The 22,056-nt window shown below is 33.5% G+C and overlaps 2 protein-coding genes and 1 long non-coding RNA gene across 3 annotated transcripts; 1 reads left to right on the top strand and 2 right to left on the bottom strand.

Annotated features, from left to right (window-relative positions):
* Positions 1–189: 189 nt before the first annotated feature.
* On the top strand, positions 190–9,884 carry LOC111401555 (eukaryotic translation initiation factor). Its single transcript, XM_023029346.1, has 5 exons — positions 190–556; positions 6,667–6,835; positions 6,981–7,106; positions 9,497–9,562; positions 9,645–9,884. Exons 1-5 carry the CDS (start codon positions 360–362, stop codon positions 9,696–9,698), a joined length of 612 nt encoding a protein of 203 aa, XP_022885114.1. The 5' UTR covers positions 190–359; the 3' UTR covers positions 9,699–9,884.
* Positions 7,301–9,490, bottom strand: LOC111401562. The gene is made up of 2 exons (XR_002704056.1): positions 8,581–9,490; positions 7,301–8,181 (listed from the first exon to the last, which is right to left on the bottom strand). It is a non-coding gene; the product is annotated as an uncharacterized LOC111401562 (long non-coding RNA).
* Positions 9,885–11,525: 1,641 nt separating the features above from the next.
* On the bottom strand, positions 11,526–12,293 carry LOC111407472 (protein PROTON GRADIENT REGULATION 5, chloroplastic-like). The gene is made up of 2 exons (XM_023036972.1): positions 11,827–12,293; positions 11,526–11,624 (listed from the first exon to the last, which is right to left on the bottom strand). Exons 1-2 carry the CDS (start codon positions 12,091–12,093, stop codon positions 11,526–11,528), a joined length of 366 nt encoding a protein of 121 aa, XP_022892740.1. The 5' UTR covers positions 12,094–12,293.
* Between the last annotated feature and the right edge of the window lie 9,763 nt (positions 12,294–22,056).

The raw sequence follows: 22,056 nt of genomic DNA, 5'->3' as shown, positions 1-22,056 counted from the left end.
GGGTTGGTTGGAGAGGGTAGGGTTGGTTTATTAATTAATTTAATTTAATAATATATTTATCTAATAATAATATATTGATTAATATAAAACAATCTGATTTTTGAATTGTTAAACTTGTTAAATGATTTTAGAATGTTAAAATTTTAAAATATGATTTTATATAATTTCCACTTAGAATAATGGGGACAATTGAGGCCTAAGACAACCTAGCTCAGTTAGATTTATTTTCGGCCCAACTTCTCCCAATCCCATCTAAAGCCCTTATAGAAATCGACCTGTGAAGATTGTATCCCTCTTTTTCCCTTTGCAAAAGCAAATTGTAGAGAGAGAAAAGACCACGATTTGGTAATTAGATTGATATGGCAACTGAAGCAGCAATAGAAGTTCCAGCGGCGGCGGTGGAGGAAGCGGCGGAGGTGGCTGAGAAGCAGCCGCACAGACTGGAGAGGAAGTGGACGTTCTGGTATGATAACCAATCAAAACAGAAACCGGGCGCCGCCTGGGGTAGCTCTCTTCGCAAAGTCTACACTTTCGACACTGTCGAAGAATTCTGGTGGTACGAATACATCCAGTTCTGTTTATACATATATTTAATATGCTTTTTTTATGGATTTAATTTATTGTTGATATCAATACTTTTTTTGAGCGTAGAATCCCGTTACTTTTTATGATCTTTATAGAGCTGTTTCAGTGTTCTCGTGTGATTATTGTTCATTTCTTTACTCGTGTTATCATCTCTATTTGTTTTTCCCTTGACTACCTGTAAATGAGCTTTTTCGCTTACTAAGGCCGTGTCTGGTTTGCCATCGGTGGAATCAAATTCAGATTACCTTGTCCTGGAATGAATCAGAATTCAAATACGGCCTTGTCATGTTTGCTTCCACTGGGAATAGGTATCAGAATTGGAAAGGGCATTTAAAAAATAATAATAATAATAAATAAAAAAATAAAATAAATAACCCTCTTTAAAGGTTATATTAAATTGAAAAATAGTTACGTTTTAGTTATTCATTCAAAAGGCCTTTTAGGTCAAATTTATATTAAAAAAATAAAAAATAGCCTTATATCTGTTCTTGAATTTTTCGCTATCCTTGAAGCTCTGTCCCATGGTTGAGTTTTTATGAGGAAAAAATGGGGGATACAGCACCAGAAATTTTGGGCTGTGAAGGCAACTTTTTCGCATTCTCTTTTCATGAAAGATGGAGCCAATAGAAGAAACAATTTAAAAGGAAGAAAGAAATTTTTGAATTATAATATTTTAATAGTGTTTGTAAGAAAAACTATGAAGAAGGGCCATTCTTCATTTTCTCTCTCCCAACAGGGCCTCTTTAGCAACTTTCCTCATTTGAAAAGTGTTTGTTTGGTTCAAATTGAAATCCGTATTTGTTAGACCACTAAATACAAAAAATGCATGTATGTTTTTGTCTTATTTTTTTGAATTAAATATAACAATTGGCAACTCCCCAATCCCCATTATAACTTTGGTAAAATACCCAAATATACTGCTTGATTCCTATCCAGGTTAACAGCCATCAAGTTCATTTCTCAGTCTAACCCAAACCTATTCATCTCTGTCCCACTTGACCTCAATTGATGCGCATTTTCAGAGATCAAGTTTGGAATTACCCAAGTTCCCAGCTTGGCTCTCTTGAGATCTACCCATCACAAGTCAAGAGTGTGCAATTGGGGTTGAGTTCAATTGTCTGTATGACTTGACTTTCGAATTCCTCTAATGTAGTTGTTCTCAGGCCTTTTGGCCCTTATAATGGTCTCTAGGAGCCATAAGTTCCAATTCCTTACATATTGCATCATATGACCTAAAGGGCACATGTCTTGACATATACGACCCTTTGTTCTTCATTGGTTATGAAGCTAATCTTTGCCACTTTTCGCTGAACCTATATGATGCAATTCTTCGCTACCAGGGGACACTTTGTCTGTTGGAAACATACTGCAACTCTTTAATTTTTTTCCGGTATATGATTTGCTGCGAAGAAATATATGTGGATTTTTTTTATATCTAAATCAATCAATGTAGAGTATTAGTTATGTTTGTTTGACCTTGTTTCGTCAAAAAAATATTAATTGATGCACGAATGGTTAACCTTCATGAACTAGATGTGGTACAGAATCGAAGTTTTTGTTTTGGTTTTTCGTGGACACCAATGATATATAGTAGAAGATTCATGCTCTAAGATATGATAATTTTATGTCAGTTGTCAGCCTACTACGACTCTCAAATTTATTCGGATATAAGAAATGCCATGAAGGAATATAAGTTGAGTTTTCTGATATCTAAATCAATTAATGTAGAGTGTTAGTTATGTTTGTTTGATCCTGTTTTGTGAAAAAAAAAATTATTACTGGAAGAAAGGTAACTTTTATTAAGTAGATATGGTACAAAATTGAAGTTCTTGGTTAGGTCTTTTGATTTGCACCCATTCTTCAGATATATGATGTAATTTAATTACAATTTTTTTTTATTTTTTATTTTTTTTATTTATTTTTTTTGGTGGGAAAGGTACTTCTTAAAACAATCTTGTTTCAAGAATCTCCCAACGCTTATGCCTTGAGGCGCACCTTAAGTGCCTCGAAGTTTACAGTAAAATCAAGGATTGTTGAAGAGAGCAACTGATATAGGTGTGCTTTAGCCTGTACAATTAAACTGTGATAAACCCTTCTACCATATGGAGTTGAGACTTTTGAGTTGCGTATGGCCTGTGATGGAGAAGTACGACACATCTTTTCATTTCACTTTCTTTCTTTTTTTCCCCATTTTCTTGTTGCATCTGTGCTTTTTGTTTCTTTTTTCGTTTTAAAATCAAAGCAAGAATATTTCTGGATTATCTGGTCAATGTTATTTTGAAAAATATTTTTTTTGCTATTTTGTTGATTAATTTTTAGATAGTTGATGGTTATTATGCATATAATTTTGCAGAGTTTTGAGTTATTTATTTTTTCAAGATGAGGCTTATGACTTAAAGCGCATTAATACTTATGCCTCATGTCACCTAGATGAAAATGCTTAATACCAAATTTAGCCTTTCAAAACATCATTAAAATCATAACTTCTATTGTTGTATATAGACGAGGGACTCATTTATTGATTCAAGTTCTAGATAATATTAATTATGACGACTTTGATTTATGCAATACAAGGTTTTTCCGTGTCTGCCCTGTAATCGTAACAAGGAACATACCTACCGTTTAAAAAAACTATTTGAGGCTTACCCTCAAATCCCGCCTCACTAGAGGCTTTCATAAAACTCCTTGAACCCAAAGTATACCCCTCCCTCCCCAATTTCTATTTGCAAGGCTTATGCCTCAATTTACAGCGGCTTACACTTCAACTTAGTGAGGCTCAAGGCTAAGCTTCTAGATGACTAAGTTTTTGCCCATTTCTCTTGCGTTTTCTAGACATTTTATTACTAGGCTTAGCTTTTTGGGCTATTTTATTTTATCTTATTTATTTTATGTATATTTGCTTGCTAAACTTTTTATTATGTTGTCTTGATTTACTATGGATTTTTAAAGACAGTGAATAATTTATTATGAGCATATTTTTGTACTTCCATATTCTTCTAAATTAGGCTTACTGCTCAAAGCACATTGAGGCTCAATTATGTCTCGCCTCACATAGGAAAAATGTCTCCTTTTTAAACATCTATGTACCTACACTAGTAAATGATATTAGTTTTTCATATCTGGCTTTAAGTATGTAAATAATTATGTGATCTCTAAATTTCTCTAACCATACTAGGCAGGTACAATAATTTGTGCAATAACCATTGTCTATTGCAATGGTTACATCTTTTATGACATCTATCACCATGCTTTTAAATGCTTATAATTAAAATTATGTCTAGAGTAGAAATGGCCCTTGACCTCTTATTTCTTACAACCGCTGATATAACAATTAATAATATTATTGTAGGATTCGAAGCTTTAACTTAGTTTTTTTAAATGCATATTCATATTTTTGATATTGAAATGATTTGAGATTAACATTTATATAGAAGATTTTAGACATAGTTGATTTTTTAGGTGGTTGAACTTACAGAAGTCCTAACATGTTCCAATAAAATATGAAATGATTTTAGATTAATATTTAGATAAAAAAATTTAGATAGGGTTGATTTTTTAGGTGGTTGAACTTAACAGAAGTCCTAACATGTTCCGAGGAAGATTATTTGTTGGTATGGTTAAATTATGATGGACAATGCATGCTTGAAAATTACAATAATACTGTTGCGCGATTAAGGCAAAAGAACATGCAATAATCTATATGTTCATAATAACAATGAGATTTGATGGTTGCCTGGAAAAAGAGCTGCACATTCAATGCTTGTTTGTCGTGTAGTCACAGCTGGGTGATATAAAATTAGACTCCCCTTGTGAGAAGTAGAAACCTTCTTCCTGTATCTTGTTATGCATTTTTCTCTGGCAGTGCAGCTTTGCCATTGTTCTTAGTTCCTTATATTTGGTTTTATCCTTTTCCATTGCACTCACCTAACCTGAAAAGTGCTGTCCTTTCTGCCCAAGTCTTCAGATTTCGCTTATCTTTTATATAAATTTAGCCATGTCCGGTAATTTAAACTATTATTCAATAATTGAAAATCTAATGGAAAGATGAGTCATGAAATTCTAATACCATGGTTCTGTCTGTGATCAGATTTTCTTTGATAGCACGAGCCTTATGTGTCAATATCTGTCTCGTGCTAGAAAACGGCATATCAGGGCAGTGGCAATCTGAGAGAAATCTTGTGTCATTTCAAAATGATACGAACTTCTGTTCAAATTCTTCACGATCAAGTGTTGCCCCCACTACCTTCCGGACTGCCTCACATCCTCAATACTCTAGGGCTTGGTACCATTCTGTTCTCCTACAAATTCTTGTCCATTTACGTCACAATACACCCAAAACCCCAAATTTCCACTCAAGGTTTTCCTTGCAGAATTCTGGACCACTTATTTCACTTTTTCAAGCCCAGGTTTGTTTTCTTCCCAGCAATCAAACTGCCCTACTCGTATAAGCCCGTGTGCATCTACGTCACAGCCTACCAAATTTCTAACTTCTGTTCACTTGTAAGAGCTAGTACAAATGCTTCACCATTTTTACTAGGTCCAAGGAGTCGGGGACTTTACCTGAGGACCAAACCTCTCAAAAAATCAACAAGGCAAAACATTTCACTTACTGTACCAGGCCACACATTCAGAAATTTTGTACAACCTATTGACAATAGGATAATGGTTGATCATGTCAACGGGGGTGGTGGTGACAACATTAACCCCAACAAGTTGGACTTGACCTTGAAGCTGTGAAAGCTCTGAACAATGTTGCTATACTTAATCCTTGTTCTTTATCAAGTATTGGTTCCTAGGCTTTGTCTAGAACTACATAAGAATAGGATTTTTCTATGTAATGCTTTGTTATTTACTTACTTTATGTAGTTTTCCTAAAGGTGAGTCTTGTAAGGGCTAGAAGGTCATTCTAGAATCTGTGACACCTTTACGAAGTTATGAATATAAATTTTGAGGATTTTCATCCTACTGCTAATGCATATGGTTGTTATTTCATCTTTACTTGTTGGCCGATTTTGCTATTTGTCTCATCTTGTATCCCTTATATCTGGCGCAGTTAATGATGTTTGCTCCAGGGCATTATCTTTTTAGTTGTAATATGTTTCTGTTGTCTACTTTATCAAATAAATTTCGACATCATTATGAACGAGTCCAAAGGTATGGAATCCTAGAATGAGGCTGGCCCAACTTAAATGAGATTATTAAACTCTACTCAATTCAAATTTGAAATTTAATATAATCTGGTGAATTTATTTATCTACTTTGCTAGAAATACTCATTTTGATTTTTATTTATTATTTTATGAATGTGCTCTAAATCTGTTAATAACTGCAAATATGTTCTCCTTTTTGTGGTGTTGTGGTTGATCACACATGTATTTTCGTTCTCTTCTCGAGATAGTTTCTATATTGTGAACTTCAATATGAATAATCTGATTTCAAATTAGTGAAGACACTGTCCATATGTTTATTTTATGTGGAATTAGCACTTCTTAATGGGATTAGAAATATTTCCATCTACTTAAATCAATTTTCCAATCAAAATTCTACTATTAGCTCTAAAATTGATATAGAACCAGCATCTTAAATTGGACTTTAGGAAAGGTTAGCAATGGTACGAAAATCCTTCATTTGAATATATACACTCCTTAAATTCACTTTTTAATAAGAAGTATTTCGCATAGTCATCTGCCTCAGCAAGTCCACCTACAAGCACTGGATCTTTTCCAGAATAAGTGAAAATAAATGGGTAAGTGGACTGATGCGCTCACTTGCTTCTCTTGGTATTCAACAAGGTTTACAAGATTTTAAATAGTATTAAAGAATAGGAAAAGGAGAAAATTAAAAGCGGTGTGTGAGATCTTTAGTTTTGATGATTAAACATGAAATCCAAGACGTTATTGCAGGGTAAATATCCTCTGCAATAGAACTGTTTTGCACTTTGTGAGTTAGGTATTTTCAAATTTACTACAAATGATAAATCGTGTGTACTGTACTGAACCCGAAGTGTGGAAGTATGGTGAACTTCCTTAGAATGTATGAAGCTGGTTTTATTTATGTTTTGAAATGGTGAATTTTCCTGCAGTTTATATGATCAGATATTTAGGCCAAGCAAGTTGCCAACAATAGCTGAGTTTCACTTGTTCAAAGCTGGAATGGAGCCCAAATGGGAAGATCCTGAGTGTGCTAACGGAGGCAAATGGACTGTTACTAGCAACAGAAAGGATAATCTTGAGAACATGTGGCTTGAAACTGTAAAAATAAATTCTTTCTTAACACTGTTGTTTACTGTTTAGCATTTTTTGTTGGGTTGATAGATATAAACCTTGATTTTTTTTTTTTGAAACTACTTAACTGGTTCATCTTTTCATATTTGACTGATAAATTTGTGTTCCTTAGTTGATGGCTCTAATAGGGGAACAATTTGATGAGGCTGAGGAGATCTGTGGAGTGGTCGCCAGTGTCCGCCAAAGGCAAGACAAACTTTCATTGTGGACTAAAAATGCAGCAAATGAAGCAGTGCAGGTATTTATTTGTCATTTTATTGTTATTCAGGTAATTATTTCTTAGCTTTTGATGGTGAAAGTAAATATGAGAAAATCCTACAAAGCCACTGGTGCAATTTACACCCCAAAATGAAATCGAGCAGTAAATAAGAAGCACATTAACACCAAAGAAAGAATCATTTAAGGGAACAAGATTTATGCGATTCATGGAATAAAGAACCTTGGATGTTACTTTTCGATTCAGCAGTAAAATGAGGAATATAAGTTACCGCAGTCAGCCCTTCGAGAGCTGTTCCTAAGCGCCATAAATTCTCATGCTAACAAAAAATAACAAAATGCCTTTTACACTTAAGTGGCTCATTTTCTTATCACAATCTACTAAACCATAAAATAAATGTAATTTGAAATTTAAGCAAACTACAAACTTGAGTCATGATTGTGGGAAATAAAATAATAGATCAGGTCAAGAAAATAAACCATAAGCATAGCATTTTTGTTTCATTTAGTTACTCCACTTTCATAGTCATTCTGTTGCCAAACTCGTCTCTTATGCCTTACGACAAGAACTTTTCATATTATTCTTCCAGCTCTGGATTACCTTGAGCTCTTCTCCAATCTATCGAGGTAGGCTTTAGCATGCATTTTTGCTAGGAAATCAACAATTTCAATCTCTATCCTCTTCTTTTAAATCAATTGTACGAACTAACCCATCTTCTGTTCCATATTGACATCATGGACTGGGTCATGTAAAGGATCTTCACTCTCTTCTTTGGTGTTGTCATCCTCTATACTACAGTGTCCAAAAGTACATGGTTGCATTTTCGAATTCCCAAATGGGCTTCCACTCATTCCTGTTGCCGGTGTTGCGCCCACTCTTAATCTTAAATCATTTTTGGTTTGTCAAGATCTCTATCTGCTGCACTTGATTTCAGTCCTTATTTGTTGTCCGTGACAACTCTCCCTAGGATGGTGAAAAGCCAACTGCTTGGTTCCAAATACTACTTTGATGATGCAGCAACGATGAGGATCAGAAAATCCTATTAAGCTGGTGCTGCAATTTACCCCAAGTAATCAGAAATTCGGCCGTTAATAAGCTGCAAAATAGTATCAGAAGGAATGATTCGACTGAACTTTAAGATCATATGTCAAACTGCCAAGGAATAAGGAGATCTGAAGCTACTTTAGATTCTGCTGCAAAATAAGCATAGTGCGCCCCATTGTACAAAAAAACTAAATTACCCTTTGCTTAAAGTTGCTCAACTATCACGTGACTTGCTTAACCGAGAAACTCGTGACCATTTAAACCTACTAAAGATCACCTTCTTATATCCAAAGATACAAACAGAACTTGTGACATGAGTGCTGAATGAAACAAAAGATTGACAAACTATTCTTGGGTCTTGCAACTTTTTGTGCATTTCCATATTGATATATAGTGTAAGTTGAATCAGGTAATTTTTTGTTGTCAGCGCAGGTATCAATGAACATCTTACCACCATTGATTGTTCTGCCATGCAAAGTTTTAATCTTTTCTTCTAGTTACCCACCCTGGTTGAAGGAGACCCAATAGAAGTATTTGTTCTGTTTGCATCTCTTGTAGAACGCCATGAAGATTGACAACAGAAGACTGATGAGCTGAAAACAAAAATAAATCTATGTGGGAGGGGAGATAGAGGATTTTCGTAAACTAAAAGGGAATTAGATATGGGTGTGGGTCGGGATGAGAAGACCTTCCAAGAAGCATTCTGCTGAAGGCATTACAAAATCACTAATAAGGAGGCAAAAATCATACAAAAGAAGTGAAATCAGGATGGATGACACAGCCATAAGACCAATATCGTATATAGGTTAAAGTATTAATGGTTAATCGCAGAAATAATGTTAGTGTTTAATTTTTAGGGGCCTATGTGCATTTCAATATTTGAACAGAGATTGAATTCCAATGTACTTTTTGCGCATAAGACCTCATTTAGTTATATATGATAAACTTGTTAGTTAACAATGTTTCATTGAAGCTGTACAAGTTCTACTAATATTTGGATAAGATAAAGTATGAGATTTGATGCTGCGTTGCGTGCCTCAGGAGGCAGTATCTTCCCCCTTCCTTATTTTTTGGCAAACCTCAAAGATGCCTTTTATACCTGTCCTTTAGTCATTCTTAAAACAATCCAGGCTAACATTTATTCTTATTGATGCCAACATCTGGCTCAGTGCACCAAAAGTTGGAGAACTGTGAGCTCTCCAATTTTGTCTGTTTATAGATTTTTATAGGGCTTGTTTTCGAGAGTGAAGCTTTTCCATATTATTTATCTGTTGCTTGATGCAATTGTTAAATTTCTAAATCCTCGAGTCTTTTACAGTCGCATGCCTGACACAGCTTATGATTGAATGTTAATTTGGTCTTCGCAGATGAGCATTGGGAGGAAGTGGAAGGAGATCCTTAATGTCACTGAAAAGATAACTTATAGCTTCCATGTAATTTCGTTTACCCTGGTGGTGTTTTTCTTTTCACAACAATGCACTCTTTCTTTCTTTATCATTTCACTGTTTATTGCAGGATGATTCCAAAAGGGATAGATCAACAGGTAAAGGTGGTCGATATAGTGTGTGAAGTTCCTGCCTTGTGCTGTTGCGCATTTCTCTTTTCAGCTTTATGAAAAACTAGTAAACCGAGTACTCTTCTACTGCATGTTAACCTCCAGTATTTTGCTTATTGAGTGTATCTGGAGAGGTATTGTATTTTTGATTGGTTTTATATAATGGTTAATCTTGAAGGAAATTTCTTCGTTGACTATTATTGAGTGCTATGTTGAATAAAATTCAACGATCAGCATGTATTTTATTGGGATCATAGGAGAGTTAGTTATAATCACTTAAGATCTACTAACCGTTGGATTTGATTAATCTAAATGTCATGATTATTTGTCAAAAATACTTATTAAATCCATGTGTAGGAGGAACGCTTTTCATATATATACACACTTTGAAAACTCATATTTTGAAGAAACTTAAAAAATAAATAAATAAATAAATAAAAATAAAATTCCAATTCCAATTCTTGGATTATGTAATCCGTTTGATCAAGGATTAATATGTTAGGGTATCCCTAATAGTCACTCTAAAAATAATAATAATAATAAATAAATAAATAAAAAGCTAAAACTATTCTCTATTTTAGATAATCAATTCTTAAAAAACAAGCTCCAAGAAATTTCCTATTTTAACTTTTTAAAATAAAGGATGTGTTTAGCTCCGCAAGCTTGACTCTTTATTCTTAATTAACAATGCTTACATTTAATAAGTTACAAATTTCATTCTACAATTTAAATTATTCAAATCACATTTGAATCGATTGGCCATTAACAAAAATTATGTTAAATAAGAGATGAGAATAAACCAATAAATGTTCATTCAAAAAAATGGTAAAATAAGGAGTCAAAATAGAGATATTTTTGAAGTGCATAAAAAAATTTATTCTCTAAATTTAAAGATAATTTCTATTGTGTGTAAAATGTTCTTTGCAAATAGATAGTTTCTCAAAAATTCTCTTTACAAACAAAAAGTACTAACTCTAATCTAAAAAAACTCACCACCATAAAGCAAATAAAATCTTAGTTCAAATATAAAGATACGTGGCTCCTCAAATTTTTTCTTTAAATAATAGACAAACTCCAAATTTTCTTTTAAATAATTCTAAATAACCAATTATTCTGTTTTGGCTACTTTTATCTATTTTTATTTTGAAACAAATAGACACAACAATTTTGGTATTGGAAAATTTCATAAATAAATCCTTCATTTGTGACAATCTTGATATTATAATTTTAATAAATAATTTTAAAATTAAAATGTTGATTATAACCAAAATTGCATCCTTTCATTATCAATAAATTCTTAAAATAAGCAATAAAAAACTAGGTTAATCCCATTTTCTTGAAAAAATAATTAGTGACGTGGAGACGTGAGCTTTTACAAAATTATAAAAATCAATAATACAATATCTTAACTTTAATAGTAAATTAGACTAAAAAAATTAGTAATTGGAATTTAAAAATAAGAGCCAATATTTAGGTAGTAAAACAAGGACCATTTATCAAATTTAAAACTATTGTAACATATTAGTCTGTTTGAAGGAGATTAAAATCAGATTTTTAGTAAATTTTGATAGAAGCCGATGAAATGTGTGATTAAAAAGTTGTGAATCCCATGAAATATGTAATTAAAATTAATTGATAACTTTGACGTAAAATTTTAATTTAAACAAAAAGGGACTTAATTATAATTATAAGAGATATTTTAAAATTTTAAATCCCGTTTCTACTTGGAAGTTGAACGAGCTCTACAATAATTAATATTACTATAGAAAGTTTATTTTTACTGATTATAAATATATTACTTCAAATATGCAAAATTTTGATGACATATTTAATACACTAAATTACTCGATAAAAATGAACAAGTGAAAACTTTCTAGAACCTGTTTGGGAGTGATTTTGATAATTGAATTTTTGACCGTTAAGAGAAAAGTGGGATCCACCTGTGAGAGAAGAAGTCAAATATAACGGTTGGAATAGTAAAATAACGATCAAAAAATCAATTTTTTTGGTGAAAAAATTGGGCCCAAACAGGCCCCTAATTTTTTCGATTTTGTTTATTTATATTTAATTTATCGTACTAAACATCAACGACTGTCGATAAAACGTCGAAGCAAAGAACATGAAAGGTTGTGACCGAATTACCTGTGAGTGTAAAGCAATAGCTTTGCCTCTCAGCTGGTTGAATGTCTTCTTCCCTATAACATTACGCGTGACAACAACAATTGGAGCAAAAAGACCCTTCCCTTCATTCACATTCTTCATCATCGGCCTCGATCGCACAGGATGCGCCATCCGAACCTGTGTTGGAACCGCCCTGGCGAGGGCGGCGTAGTCTTCACCTGCCATGAATGAAGAAGAAGAAAGGCCTAGACCATCTTTGAATCCAGTAGCATATACTGTAGCAGCCATTACAAGAAAATACTTGCAAGGGCCCTTTAGTTTTTTCTTTTCTTGGAGAGAAAATCTTGATAGTATTTTGTGTTGTGAGGAAGGGTTATTCGTTTGGTGCAATTTATAGCCTCTGGGGACGAATATTGGGAGCCACAGAAGAAGAAGTTTCTGATTTTTCTCATAACCTAAATTTTAGTTGAATCTTGAAAGTGCATCTTCCCTTATAGACCCTAGAAATTTGAAGAGATAATAGGGGATCTGTATCTGCTATATAACTGGTTCTTTTCTTGGATGGGACCCTTTAAGGAATCAATGCATGTCTTTGATTCAACAGCTAATCCTCACCATTTATGGTTTTTGTGACATCTAATTGAAAGGGTCAAGAATCAATGGCCCAAGGTGGCTCAAATCAGATGCAAAATTCTGACAAATCTTGATAAATGTTTTAGTTTATTTTGATAAAAGTCGGTAAAATGTGTATTTGAAAAGTTAATAAAAATTGTAGGTTCTATGAAATGTTTGATTAATATTAATTATTGATTTTGACCTCACTTTCTAGTAGCTTTTAAGTTATCCAAAAAAAGAAAAAAGAAAAAAAAACACTTAATAGAAAATTCTTATCATTATTAAAAAAAAAAAAAAGTCGGATTTACATATTGAACTCGAAAAGGGTTAATCGTTCAAAGACTAGAACCGGACTTTCATCAATTTAAAATAAAAAATTATTACTTGTGGTGCCTAATGAGCTCAATAAAACATAGCATGATACATGACAAGAAATTTCAATTTTTTTATTTTTATTTTTTGCCCCTCGGGGTATAGCCCAGTGGCGTAAAGGACAGGAATGAAATTATCTCACGTCTTGCTAGCCATCGTAGTGTGGGGGTTCGATTCCTGAGACATGTAATTGGACTCCTTGTAGACGCAGTGTACAGACAACTCTTGTTCGTTGGTCTGTTGGAGCACATCCCACGATTTACCTCCCTCATAAAGCTCTAGGAACGGGGTGATGAGGGCCCTCAAGATTGGGGTTCAACCTTTTTTTAAGAAATTTCAATTTTTCTAAATGCAGCAAAAAAATTCATTTAACCCATGATCACATCATTTGATTTTGATTTAACTGAAGACTGAATCGTGTTTTGAATTTTATTGATACGTGTTCAAAATTAATTATTATTATTATCATTATTATTTCTTAATGTTTGATTTTCAAAACATTGACTTTGAAATGTGGAGCATATGTAGTGTGAACGTTTGTGGAGCACACATTGGACAAGTAATAAACCTAGGAGGCTATGAAATTCCGTCCGTTTATGTTTACATCTAAAGAGTGTTATATGAAGCGTACTCATGATGACACGATATTTGAATCTTATATTAGACGTTTGTGTATCCATTGACGGTGCAAAATTTTTTCTCATTTAATAATTTTATTGCCTTACATATTAATTTATTTGCAAGTGATGTGATTCATAACTATGTTCATGGTGTAAAGTAGATAGATGATTATAATGTCTTTTGAACATGTGGATGTTATAAGAATTCGTCAGTCGATGTTTATATCTAAGGAAAGTTCCAAGAAAAGTTATGATCAACATTAGAATCCTACATTAGACGTTTGTGTGGTCAATAAATGTATGGTGCACATTTGTTTGTTTGGTGAACCAAACACTCAAAATCTAGTATGAAATGATATCAGAAAATTGCAACTAAAATTGTCATTTTGCATTGTATTGTAGAGGAAAATTGTTGAGTTTAGAGATGTAAACAATTTAAATAGTTTGAGGTTTACATCAAAAATCAACTTGAAAAAAGAAAAAAGAAAAAAGCGATTTTGGACCTTGTTAGAAATTTAATTAAGTAGAAAATATAGAATATCAGTCTAATTGTATGAGATTTAACTTTTGTAAAAGTCCATTAAAAGTCAATTTAGAAACAATGACAATTGAATATTAATCAATGTTTAAAAAAAATACACACACACGCACACAAAAAAACAAAACAAAAAAAACAAAAAAAAAAAAACAAAACAAAAATGACCTTCTAGTGAGTTAGATTCCTATGTATTCAAATCATGTTGATTATTTGAGCTATACACATCTCAAGGAAATAAAGGGAGTAGAATTTTCATAATTCTTACATATTGTAATAGAGTTGGTCAAATTTATTTTGCTCCATCCCTTATTATTTTTGTTCGAAAAGTGTATTTCAAAAATAGGTTAACATATTATATCCATATGCTCTCCACCCTGGCTCCTGAGAGACACATCCTGCGATTTACCTCCTCCACGATGGCTCAGGGCAGGGTCGGTGGGGCCCTTAAGGTTGGAGTTCAACCTTTTTTTTTTTTAAACATGACCATTCTTTTGGAGGGAAGTGTCGCCAGAAATGTATTGTCGTTTTCTTCCACTTGACTTGAAAGAAGGGATTTTCCTTTTTCATTTACTGATCAAATCACTTGATTAATAGTAACAGACTTTATTAACTGACTTCACTTTTGAGCATACCCGCCTTTCCCATTGAAAACACCGCACATAGGATCCGTACACATGGTATAGATCTGAGCATTGGATGAAAGTTTAGGGCTTGTATCATTTAAAATGATTTCCCTCCCTCTCAAATAGCACAGAAACAACTTTATTTTCTCTCTTTTATTGTTCTCGTCTCTTTTTTGGTTTACATCTCTTTAAATTTTCTTAGTGAAAATTAGATGGATTCTTGGTGAATCCATGAAAGCCAAAGGAGATTGGGTTTTGTTTCTTGTTTAGTGAATGGTACCTAGTAGATGGGAGTGAGCTTGAGTGGTACAGTGGTTATCTTGGTGATTTCCTTTATGAACCCTCTTCGTGCAAGAAAATTGGTTTGATTTCTTAGGGGTTGTTTGGACCCGATTTTTTCACCTAAAAAATTGATTTTTTGACCGTTATTTTATTATTCCAACCGTCATATTTGACTTCTTCTCTCACAGGTGGACCCCACTTTTCTCCTAAAGGTCAAAAAATTAATTTTCAAAATTACTCTCAAACATGTTCTTAAGTGTTTAGAACTATAATCCATGCCAAGTGGATCATCATGAACCTCTAGGGCTTCGACGAGCTATTGTGTTCTTTAGTTTCTTACATATTGTGGATGCGATCGTGGGTTTAAACTTATAATTGGGGTTGTTCAATTTGTCCATAGCATTATATGAATGGATAGATAGTCCCCCTGATTGCATTTAGGATTCTTGCTACTGATATGAAATAAAATGAGTTTATTTTATCTTTTATGTTTGGCCCCCGTTTTTTTAAAAACTCATTTTTTTTCAAAATTCATTTTTAATCACATATTCTCATATAAAATACTTTTACATGTATATCCAAAACTTTTCCCTATTTTTTAACCACACATTCTCGAATAAAAACACTATTCTACAATGCATACGGCTCGAACATGGGCTAAGCCAAAAGGTAATATTTATTACTTATTAGTTTGATTATCCCAAAAAGGTACCACGAGGCTATTGGTTGTTAAGACCTTTCAAATTCTCACTCCAATCCCAATTTCAATCATTATTATATTGAGAGAAATAAATGGTCATTAATGAAATAATTTGAGCTTTGTGCTACTTCAAACGTTGATGCATATGCGGAAATGTTAAATAATTTCCCTTCATTCGTTCTGACATGTCTAATATTTTTGAAAAGTTGATTTAATTAACTCATTAAAGAAACACAAGGATTAGTACGATTGTAGGCCTATGCCGTGTGATGAAATTGTAAGATAAGTGTAACTTCTAAGTGCCCAAGTCAACGAGAATATTTCACACTTCATTCATAAAATTGTATAGCAATACACACACACACACAATCTTTGGAATATATTTCTAGTAGGAATGCTATTTCTGTGGCTAATTTCTGTTGATTACACGTGAAGGCAGCAACCTTGATTTTGGCATAGGAGTCCAACTTTGATTTGTGCAACTTGCTTTGTTTATTGGTGCTTGATACGCCCCCCTCCTGCTGGAGCTACCATCGACAAGACTAATCTTGTTTCATCGACAAGACTAATCTTGTTTCAAAGAAGTTTCGTACGTTGTCGTGATAACGGTTTGGTTAGAAGATCTGCCAGCTGATTTTGGGTGTTGACATGACAAATATGGATTGTGCCTCGTTGAACCATGTCCTGAATAAAGTGTGACTCAATTTGGATGTGCTTCATTCACAAATGCAGTATCGAAATAAAGCTTACATGTGTTGGACCAAGATTTTCACATAATAATGTAGGCAGATTGTTGAGTAAAAATCCTAACTCGTTGAGTAGGGCAAGCAACCACATTGTTTAAGAGGTAGCATTAGTGTTAAGAAATGGGCTGCCTCATATTCTTGGGCCATAAGTTTGGGCCTATGTTCTTAGTGTGAAAAAGGATTGAACCCGGATGAAGAAAGCGTTATTTCCTAAAACACGCCTCTTCCTTTTAATTGCAGCTCGATCGTGGCTGTACACTTGGCAACCTCCTGACTGTTGATTTGTGGCTGTTTGACTGAACGTTTAAAGTGTTGTTTGGCCACACACTTGCACAACGATTTGAACTCTATGTGTTAGGATTTTTCTCTCCTTCCTCTCTCTAATCACATCGCATATTCTTTGTAATTTTTTGACCTATAAATCTGAATGATTCTGAGATTCTACATTTGATGTATATTGTGAGAAAGGTTCTTAGTGATTTGGTGTGATTTTGTAATGTGAGTTGAGGCGATAGGAATATCGAAGAAATCTCTGATTTCTTCGTACATACTGTAATTTTCTTGGTGATTTCTTAGTGGATCTAGAGCTCTATCTACTTGTGGATGCTCAACGGGTGAGTAGGTTTGATATCGAACATCCGAGCCCTTTTGTGGCAAAAAATTCTTCGTGGTCTTGCTTTACATTTCTGTGATTTTCATTCTGTTGTTTCTTAAAATAAAGTGTTAAATGAGATTCTGATACCAACAAGTGGTATCAGAGCCCTCTTCTTTTAATTTACTGTATTAGGGTTTGTGTTTTTTAAACAAAGCGCTTGTATTTGTTTTTTGAAAATGCAGATCTGATAGTGAAAGGGTTCTTTGGAAAAAGAAAATTAGTTTTTCTTGAAAGTTCTTCACTGATTAATCTTCGATCTAACTTTCTGATTGGATCTCTGTCAAGTACTGAAATACCTTTGTGTAGATCTGTGATATCTACAGTAAATAGTCGATATCGTGTTCTATTCAAATCTTTTTCTGGAAAATCACTGTAACTCGCTCTTGACTCGTAACGATCTGTTGTTTTTTGGTGATTTTCGGGTTAACTCATCACTGAGTTCTGCTGGTTCTTGTAACTCGTACTGAGTTCCTGGTGAGTTGGGTCGACTCAGACCGATTCATACCGTGTTCATGCTGAGTCATTATGACTCGTTGCGGCCCTGCATGAAAACTGAAATTCTTGGTCCATTTCTGGTATACTCTGAACTCTCCCCTTACTGTTAATTACCTGTGTTAATTTTTTGGAAGCTGGTTATTAAGGTAAGTTGCCCTCCAGTACTTTCCTTTGTCCAAGATCTCATACGAGGATCTAGAAATCTGAGGGAGTATTGGAATTAAGGGTTACCACCCCTTAAACCGTTTCAAAACTGAAAATTGCATTGATACTTTAACTCTTGTGATTCTGTTATTACACTTGTAAAAATGTCTACTGCATATAAACTTGAAATTGAAACTTGGAGTGGCACTGGAGACTTTAGTCTCTGGCGCCAAAAAATGAGAGCTCTGTTGTTACAACAGAGATGTGCTGTTGCACTTGATGGTAATTGGCCTGCTGAAACTAGTGCCTATAGGAGAAGAGAGTTAGATGACACTGCCTGGAGTTCTATTTTCCTTCCTCTTTCTGATAGTGTAATTAGGAAAGTAGGTGAAACAACATCTGCTGAGGCTTTATGGACTAAATTAGAAACCCTTTACTTAACTAAATCCACACCTAAAAAATGTTATTTGTTGAGACAGTTTTATAATTTTAGATTTGACTCTTCCTCTGGATTGGAAGAGAACATTGATAGATTCATAAAACTAGTTCAGGATTTAGAGAACTATGATGAAGAATTATCTTAAGACCAACAAGTTGTTGCCTTACTAAATTCTATAAGTGACAGATATATGGAAATTAGAAATGCTTTGGAGTATGGAGTACAAGAACTCACAGTTGATATAGTAATCTCTGCCCTAAGAAATAGGGAACTTGAACTTAAAACTGATTCAAAAGATTCTAAGTACAATGAAGGGTTGCACATAAAGGAAAAACTAATCCAAAATAAGAAAAATAATCAGTGTAACTTTAATTCTCACAAGAAAGGAAAATATCATAATCCTAAGTTCAGAGATAAAAATAAGAACCAAGTAAAATATAAGAATCAAGTCAGAAAGTGTTACCATTGTGGGAAAATAGGACACTTGATAAAAGATTATTTTAAGAAAATTTCTGATTTGAAGAACACACAAAATGCTGATGGTTCTGCAGCTGTTGTCTGCAAGAATGAACCTGATGTTCAAGGAGTTGTTCTTGTTAACACCTCCAATAGAAATCTAAAGGAATGGGTGCTAGATTCTGGATGCACTTTTCATATGTGCCCCATTAAAAATTGGTTTACTGAACTTGTTGACCTTAGTAGAGGACAAGTTCAAATGGGAAATGACATAAGTTGTCAGATAAGGGGAATTGGAAAATTGAATCTTCTGCTAAACAACAACTATATCCTTGAACTTGATAAAGTCAGATATGTACCTGAACTAAGAAGAAACTTGATTTCTTTAGGAGAATTAGATGAGGAATATGACATAAGGATTCATAAAAATCTTATAAGATTGATCCTTAATAATAAGGAAGTCATATCATCTCCTAAAATAAATGGCATCTATACTCTTCAAGCTGAACCTTTACTAGGTTATGGCTCTCCAGCTGTAAATTCAATTTTTGATAAGTCATTAATATGGCATAGAAGACTTGGCCACATGTCTGAAAAGGGACTGACAATTTTAAATAAAATGGGATGTTTTGAAAAAGATAATATTGAAAGGCTAAGTTTTTGTGAAGACTGTATAATTGGAAAGCAAAACAAATTACCTTTTAAATCTGGAACCCACAAATCTACCGTTATTTTAGAATATTTACATGCTGACCTTTGGGGGCCAACATCAGTAAATACTTTCAGATTTTACCTGCTCATTGTAGATGATTTTTCAAGAAAAATTTGGACTTTTCTTTTAAAGCACAAATCTGATACTTTTCAAAATTTCAAACAATGGAAATTAATGATTGAAAATCAAACTAATAAGAAAATCAAAGCACTTAGGACCGATAATGGCCTGGAATTCTGTAATTTAGAATTCGATTCCTTTTGTAAGGAATCTGGAATTCTAAGGCATAAAACTGTAACATACACCCCTAAGCAGAATGAAGTTGCTGAGATGATGAATATAACCTATTAGAAAAGGTCAGGTGTATGTTACACAGTTGTGGACTTTCAAAGTCCTTTTGGGGAGAGGCCCTGAAAACAGCAACATATCTTATAAATAGAAGTCCTTCAAGTGCCATTGATTTTCAAGTCCCAGAAAAATTGTGGTCAAACTCTATACCTGATTATAATGGACTTAAAGTTTTTGGATGCACTGCTTACTCCCATCAAAATGAAGGTAAACTTGAACCAAGATCCTTGAAGTGTGTCTTCTTGGGGGTATGGGGAGGAAACGAAAGGGTATAGACTTTGGGTTAAATGTCAAAAAGGTTATAGGGTTATCATCAGTAGAAATGTCATCTTCAATGAAAATGAATTACCCTGCAAGAAATCATCATCTGAAACAGAATCTACTGAACCAATACCTATGAAAGAATCTGTTCTTGAGAATCAGATAGTTGAACCAAATTATCAGAATGACTTAATTGAGGTGGACTACCCAATCTGATATTAATCAGGATCTGAGTAAACCTGAAGATGAAACTGAATCAATAGATCAATCTCTAGCTGATTACCAATTAACTAGAGACAGAAATAAGAGAAATAGATTCCCATCCTCTAGGATCAGAGATAATGAATTTGTTACATTTTTCTCTGTTCTTAACTCTATAAATTCAGAACCTTCCACCTTTGAAGAAGCTGTAACTTGTTCTGATTCCAAGCTTTGGAAAGAAGCTATGAATGAAGAAACAGAATCATTGATTAAAAATGAAACATGGATCTTAGTGAATAAACTTAAAAATCAAAAGGTTGTGGATTGTAAATGGATCTTCAAGATAAAAGAAGGTGACTCCAGTATTGGAGATAAAAGATACAAAGCTAGGTTGGTTGCAAAAGGCTTTACCCAAAAGGAAGGAGTAGACTATAACGAAATTTTTTCACCAGTTGCAAAATACACAACTATAAGAATTTTGCTTACCTTAACTGCCCACTTTAATTGGGAACTTGATCGACTAGATGTAAAAATCGCTTTTTTAAATGGGGACTTTGATGAGACCATTTATATGAATCAGCCAAAAGCTTTTAAAGAAAAATCTAAAACTGAAAAAGTCTGCCTATTGAGAAAATCACTTTATAGCTTGAAGCAGGCTCGCAGGGAATGGTATAAGAAGTTTAATTCATATATTCAAACCTTAGACTTTGTCAAAAGCAATTATGATTCATGTTTCTTCTTCAAAGGGTCAGGTGGACCTAAATCTATTTATTTACTTCTATATGTGGATGATATGTTACTTGCTTGCCCAAATAGATCTGAAATTGATTTTATTAAAGTAAAATTAAAATCTGAATTTAAAATGAAAGATCTAGGACAAGCTAAGAAGATTCTTGGAATGGAAATAGAAAGGAATAGGGAAGACTTCACTTTATGCTTGAAACAATGTTCCTATGTCAAGAAAATACTTGAAAAATTCTCTATGACTAAATGTAAACCTGCTTCTTTACCTTTTGCAAATCACTTTAAGCTATCAAGTGAACAACCACCTAAAACTGCTGAAGAATTTAAAAGGATGAAAAATGTACCATATGCAAACACTGTAGGGTCCATAATGTACCTCATGGTTTGTACTAGACCAGACCTAGCTCATAGTATAAGTATTCTAAGTAGATTTATGGCTAACCCTGGTGAGACTCATTGGCTGGCTATGAAATGGATTCTAAAATACTTGAAAGGTTCATTAGATATAGGTTTGCTGTTTAAAAACAGCAAAGAAGGTATAGTTCTTAAAGGATACACTGACTCTGATTTTGCTGGAGACTTAGATAATAGAAGGTCCACTTCATCATATGTTTTCACTTTGTGTGATGGGTGCATTAGTTGGAAATCCCAATTACAAAAATTAGTTGCTTTGTCATCTACAGAAGCAGAATATATAGCTGTCTGTGATGCTGTTAAAGAGGGTATTTGGTTGAGAGGACTATTAAATGAAATTGGATTCATAAATAATTCTGTTAGAATTTATACTGACAATTAGAGTACTATTCATCTCAGCAAAAATTCTATATATCATGATTGAACAAAACATGTTGATATTAAGTTTCACTTTGTGAGAAACATGGTTGAAAAAGGTCTGATCAGTTTAGTAAAAATTCGAACAGAATTTAATCTCTCTAATTTAGGGACCAAAATACTGCCTTTAACTAAATTTAAAAACTGCTTGAAAATTCTAAACATCACTTGAAAGGTAGTGAGTTTAGAAAAATCAAGCTGTACTATTTTAGATATGTACTAACTAACTTTTTTTTTTTTTTTTTTTGTCTTTATAGGTAAATAAGAGCAAATGAAACAAGTTAGTTCCGAGACTCCAGAAATTACCAAGAATAATTCAGCAAGGTGGAGATTGTTAAGAAATGGGCTGCTTCATATTCTTGGGCCATAAGTTTGGGCCTATGTTCTTAGTGTGAAAAAGGATTGAACCCGAACGAAGAAAACACTATTTCCTAAACACGCCCCTTCCTTTTAATTGCAGCTGGATCGT

Source organism: Olea europaea, chromosome 1 (assembly GCF_002742605.1).
Source record: "Olea europaea var. sylvestris chromosome 1, O_europaea_v1, whole genome shotgun sequence".
NCBI classification, from domain to species: domain Eukaryota; kingdom Viridiplantae; phylum Streptophyta; class Magnoliopsida; order Lamiales; family Oleaceae; genus Olea; species Olea europaea.
This window is presented reverse-complemented; position numbering and strand designations above follow the sequence as displayed.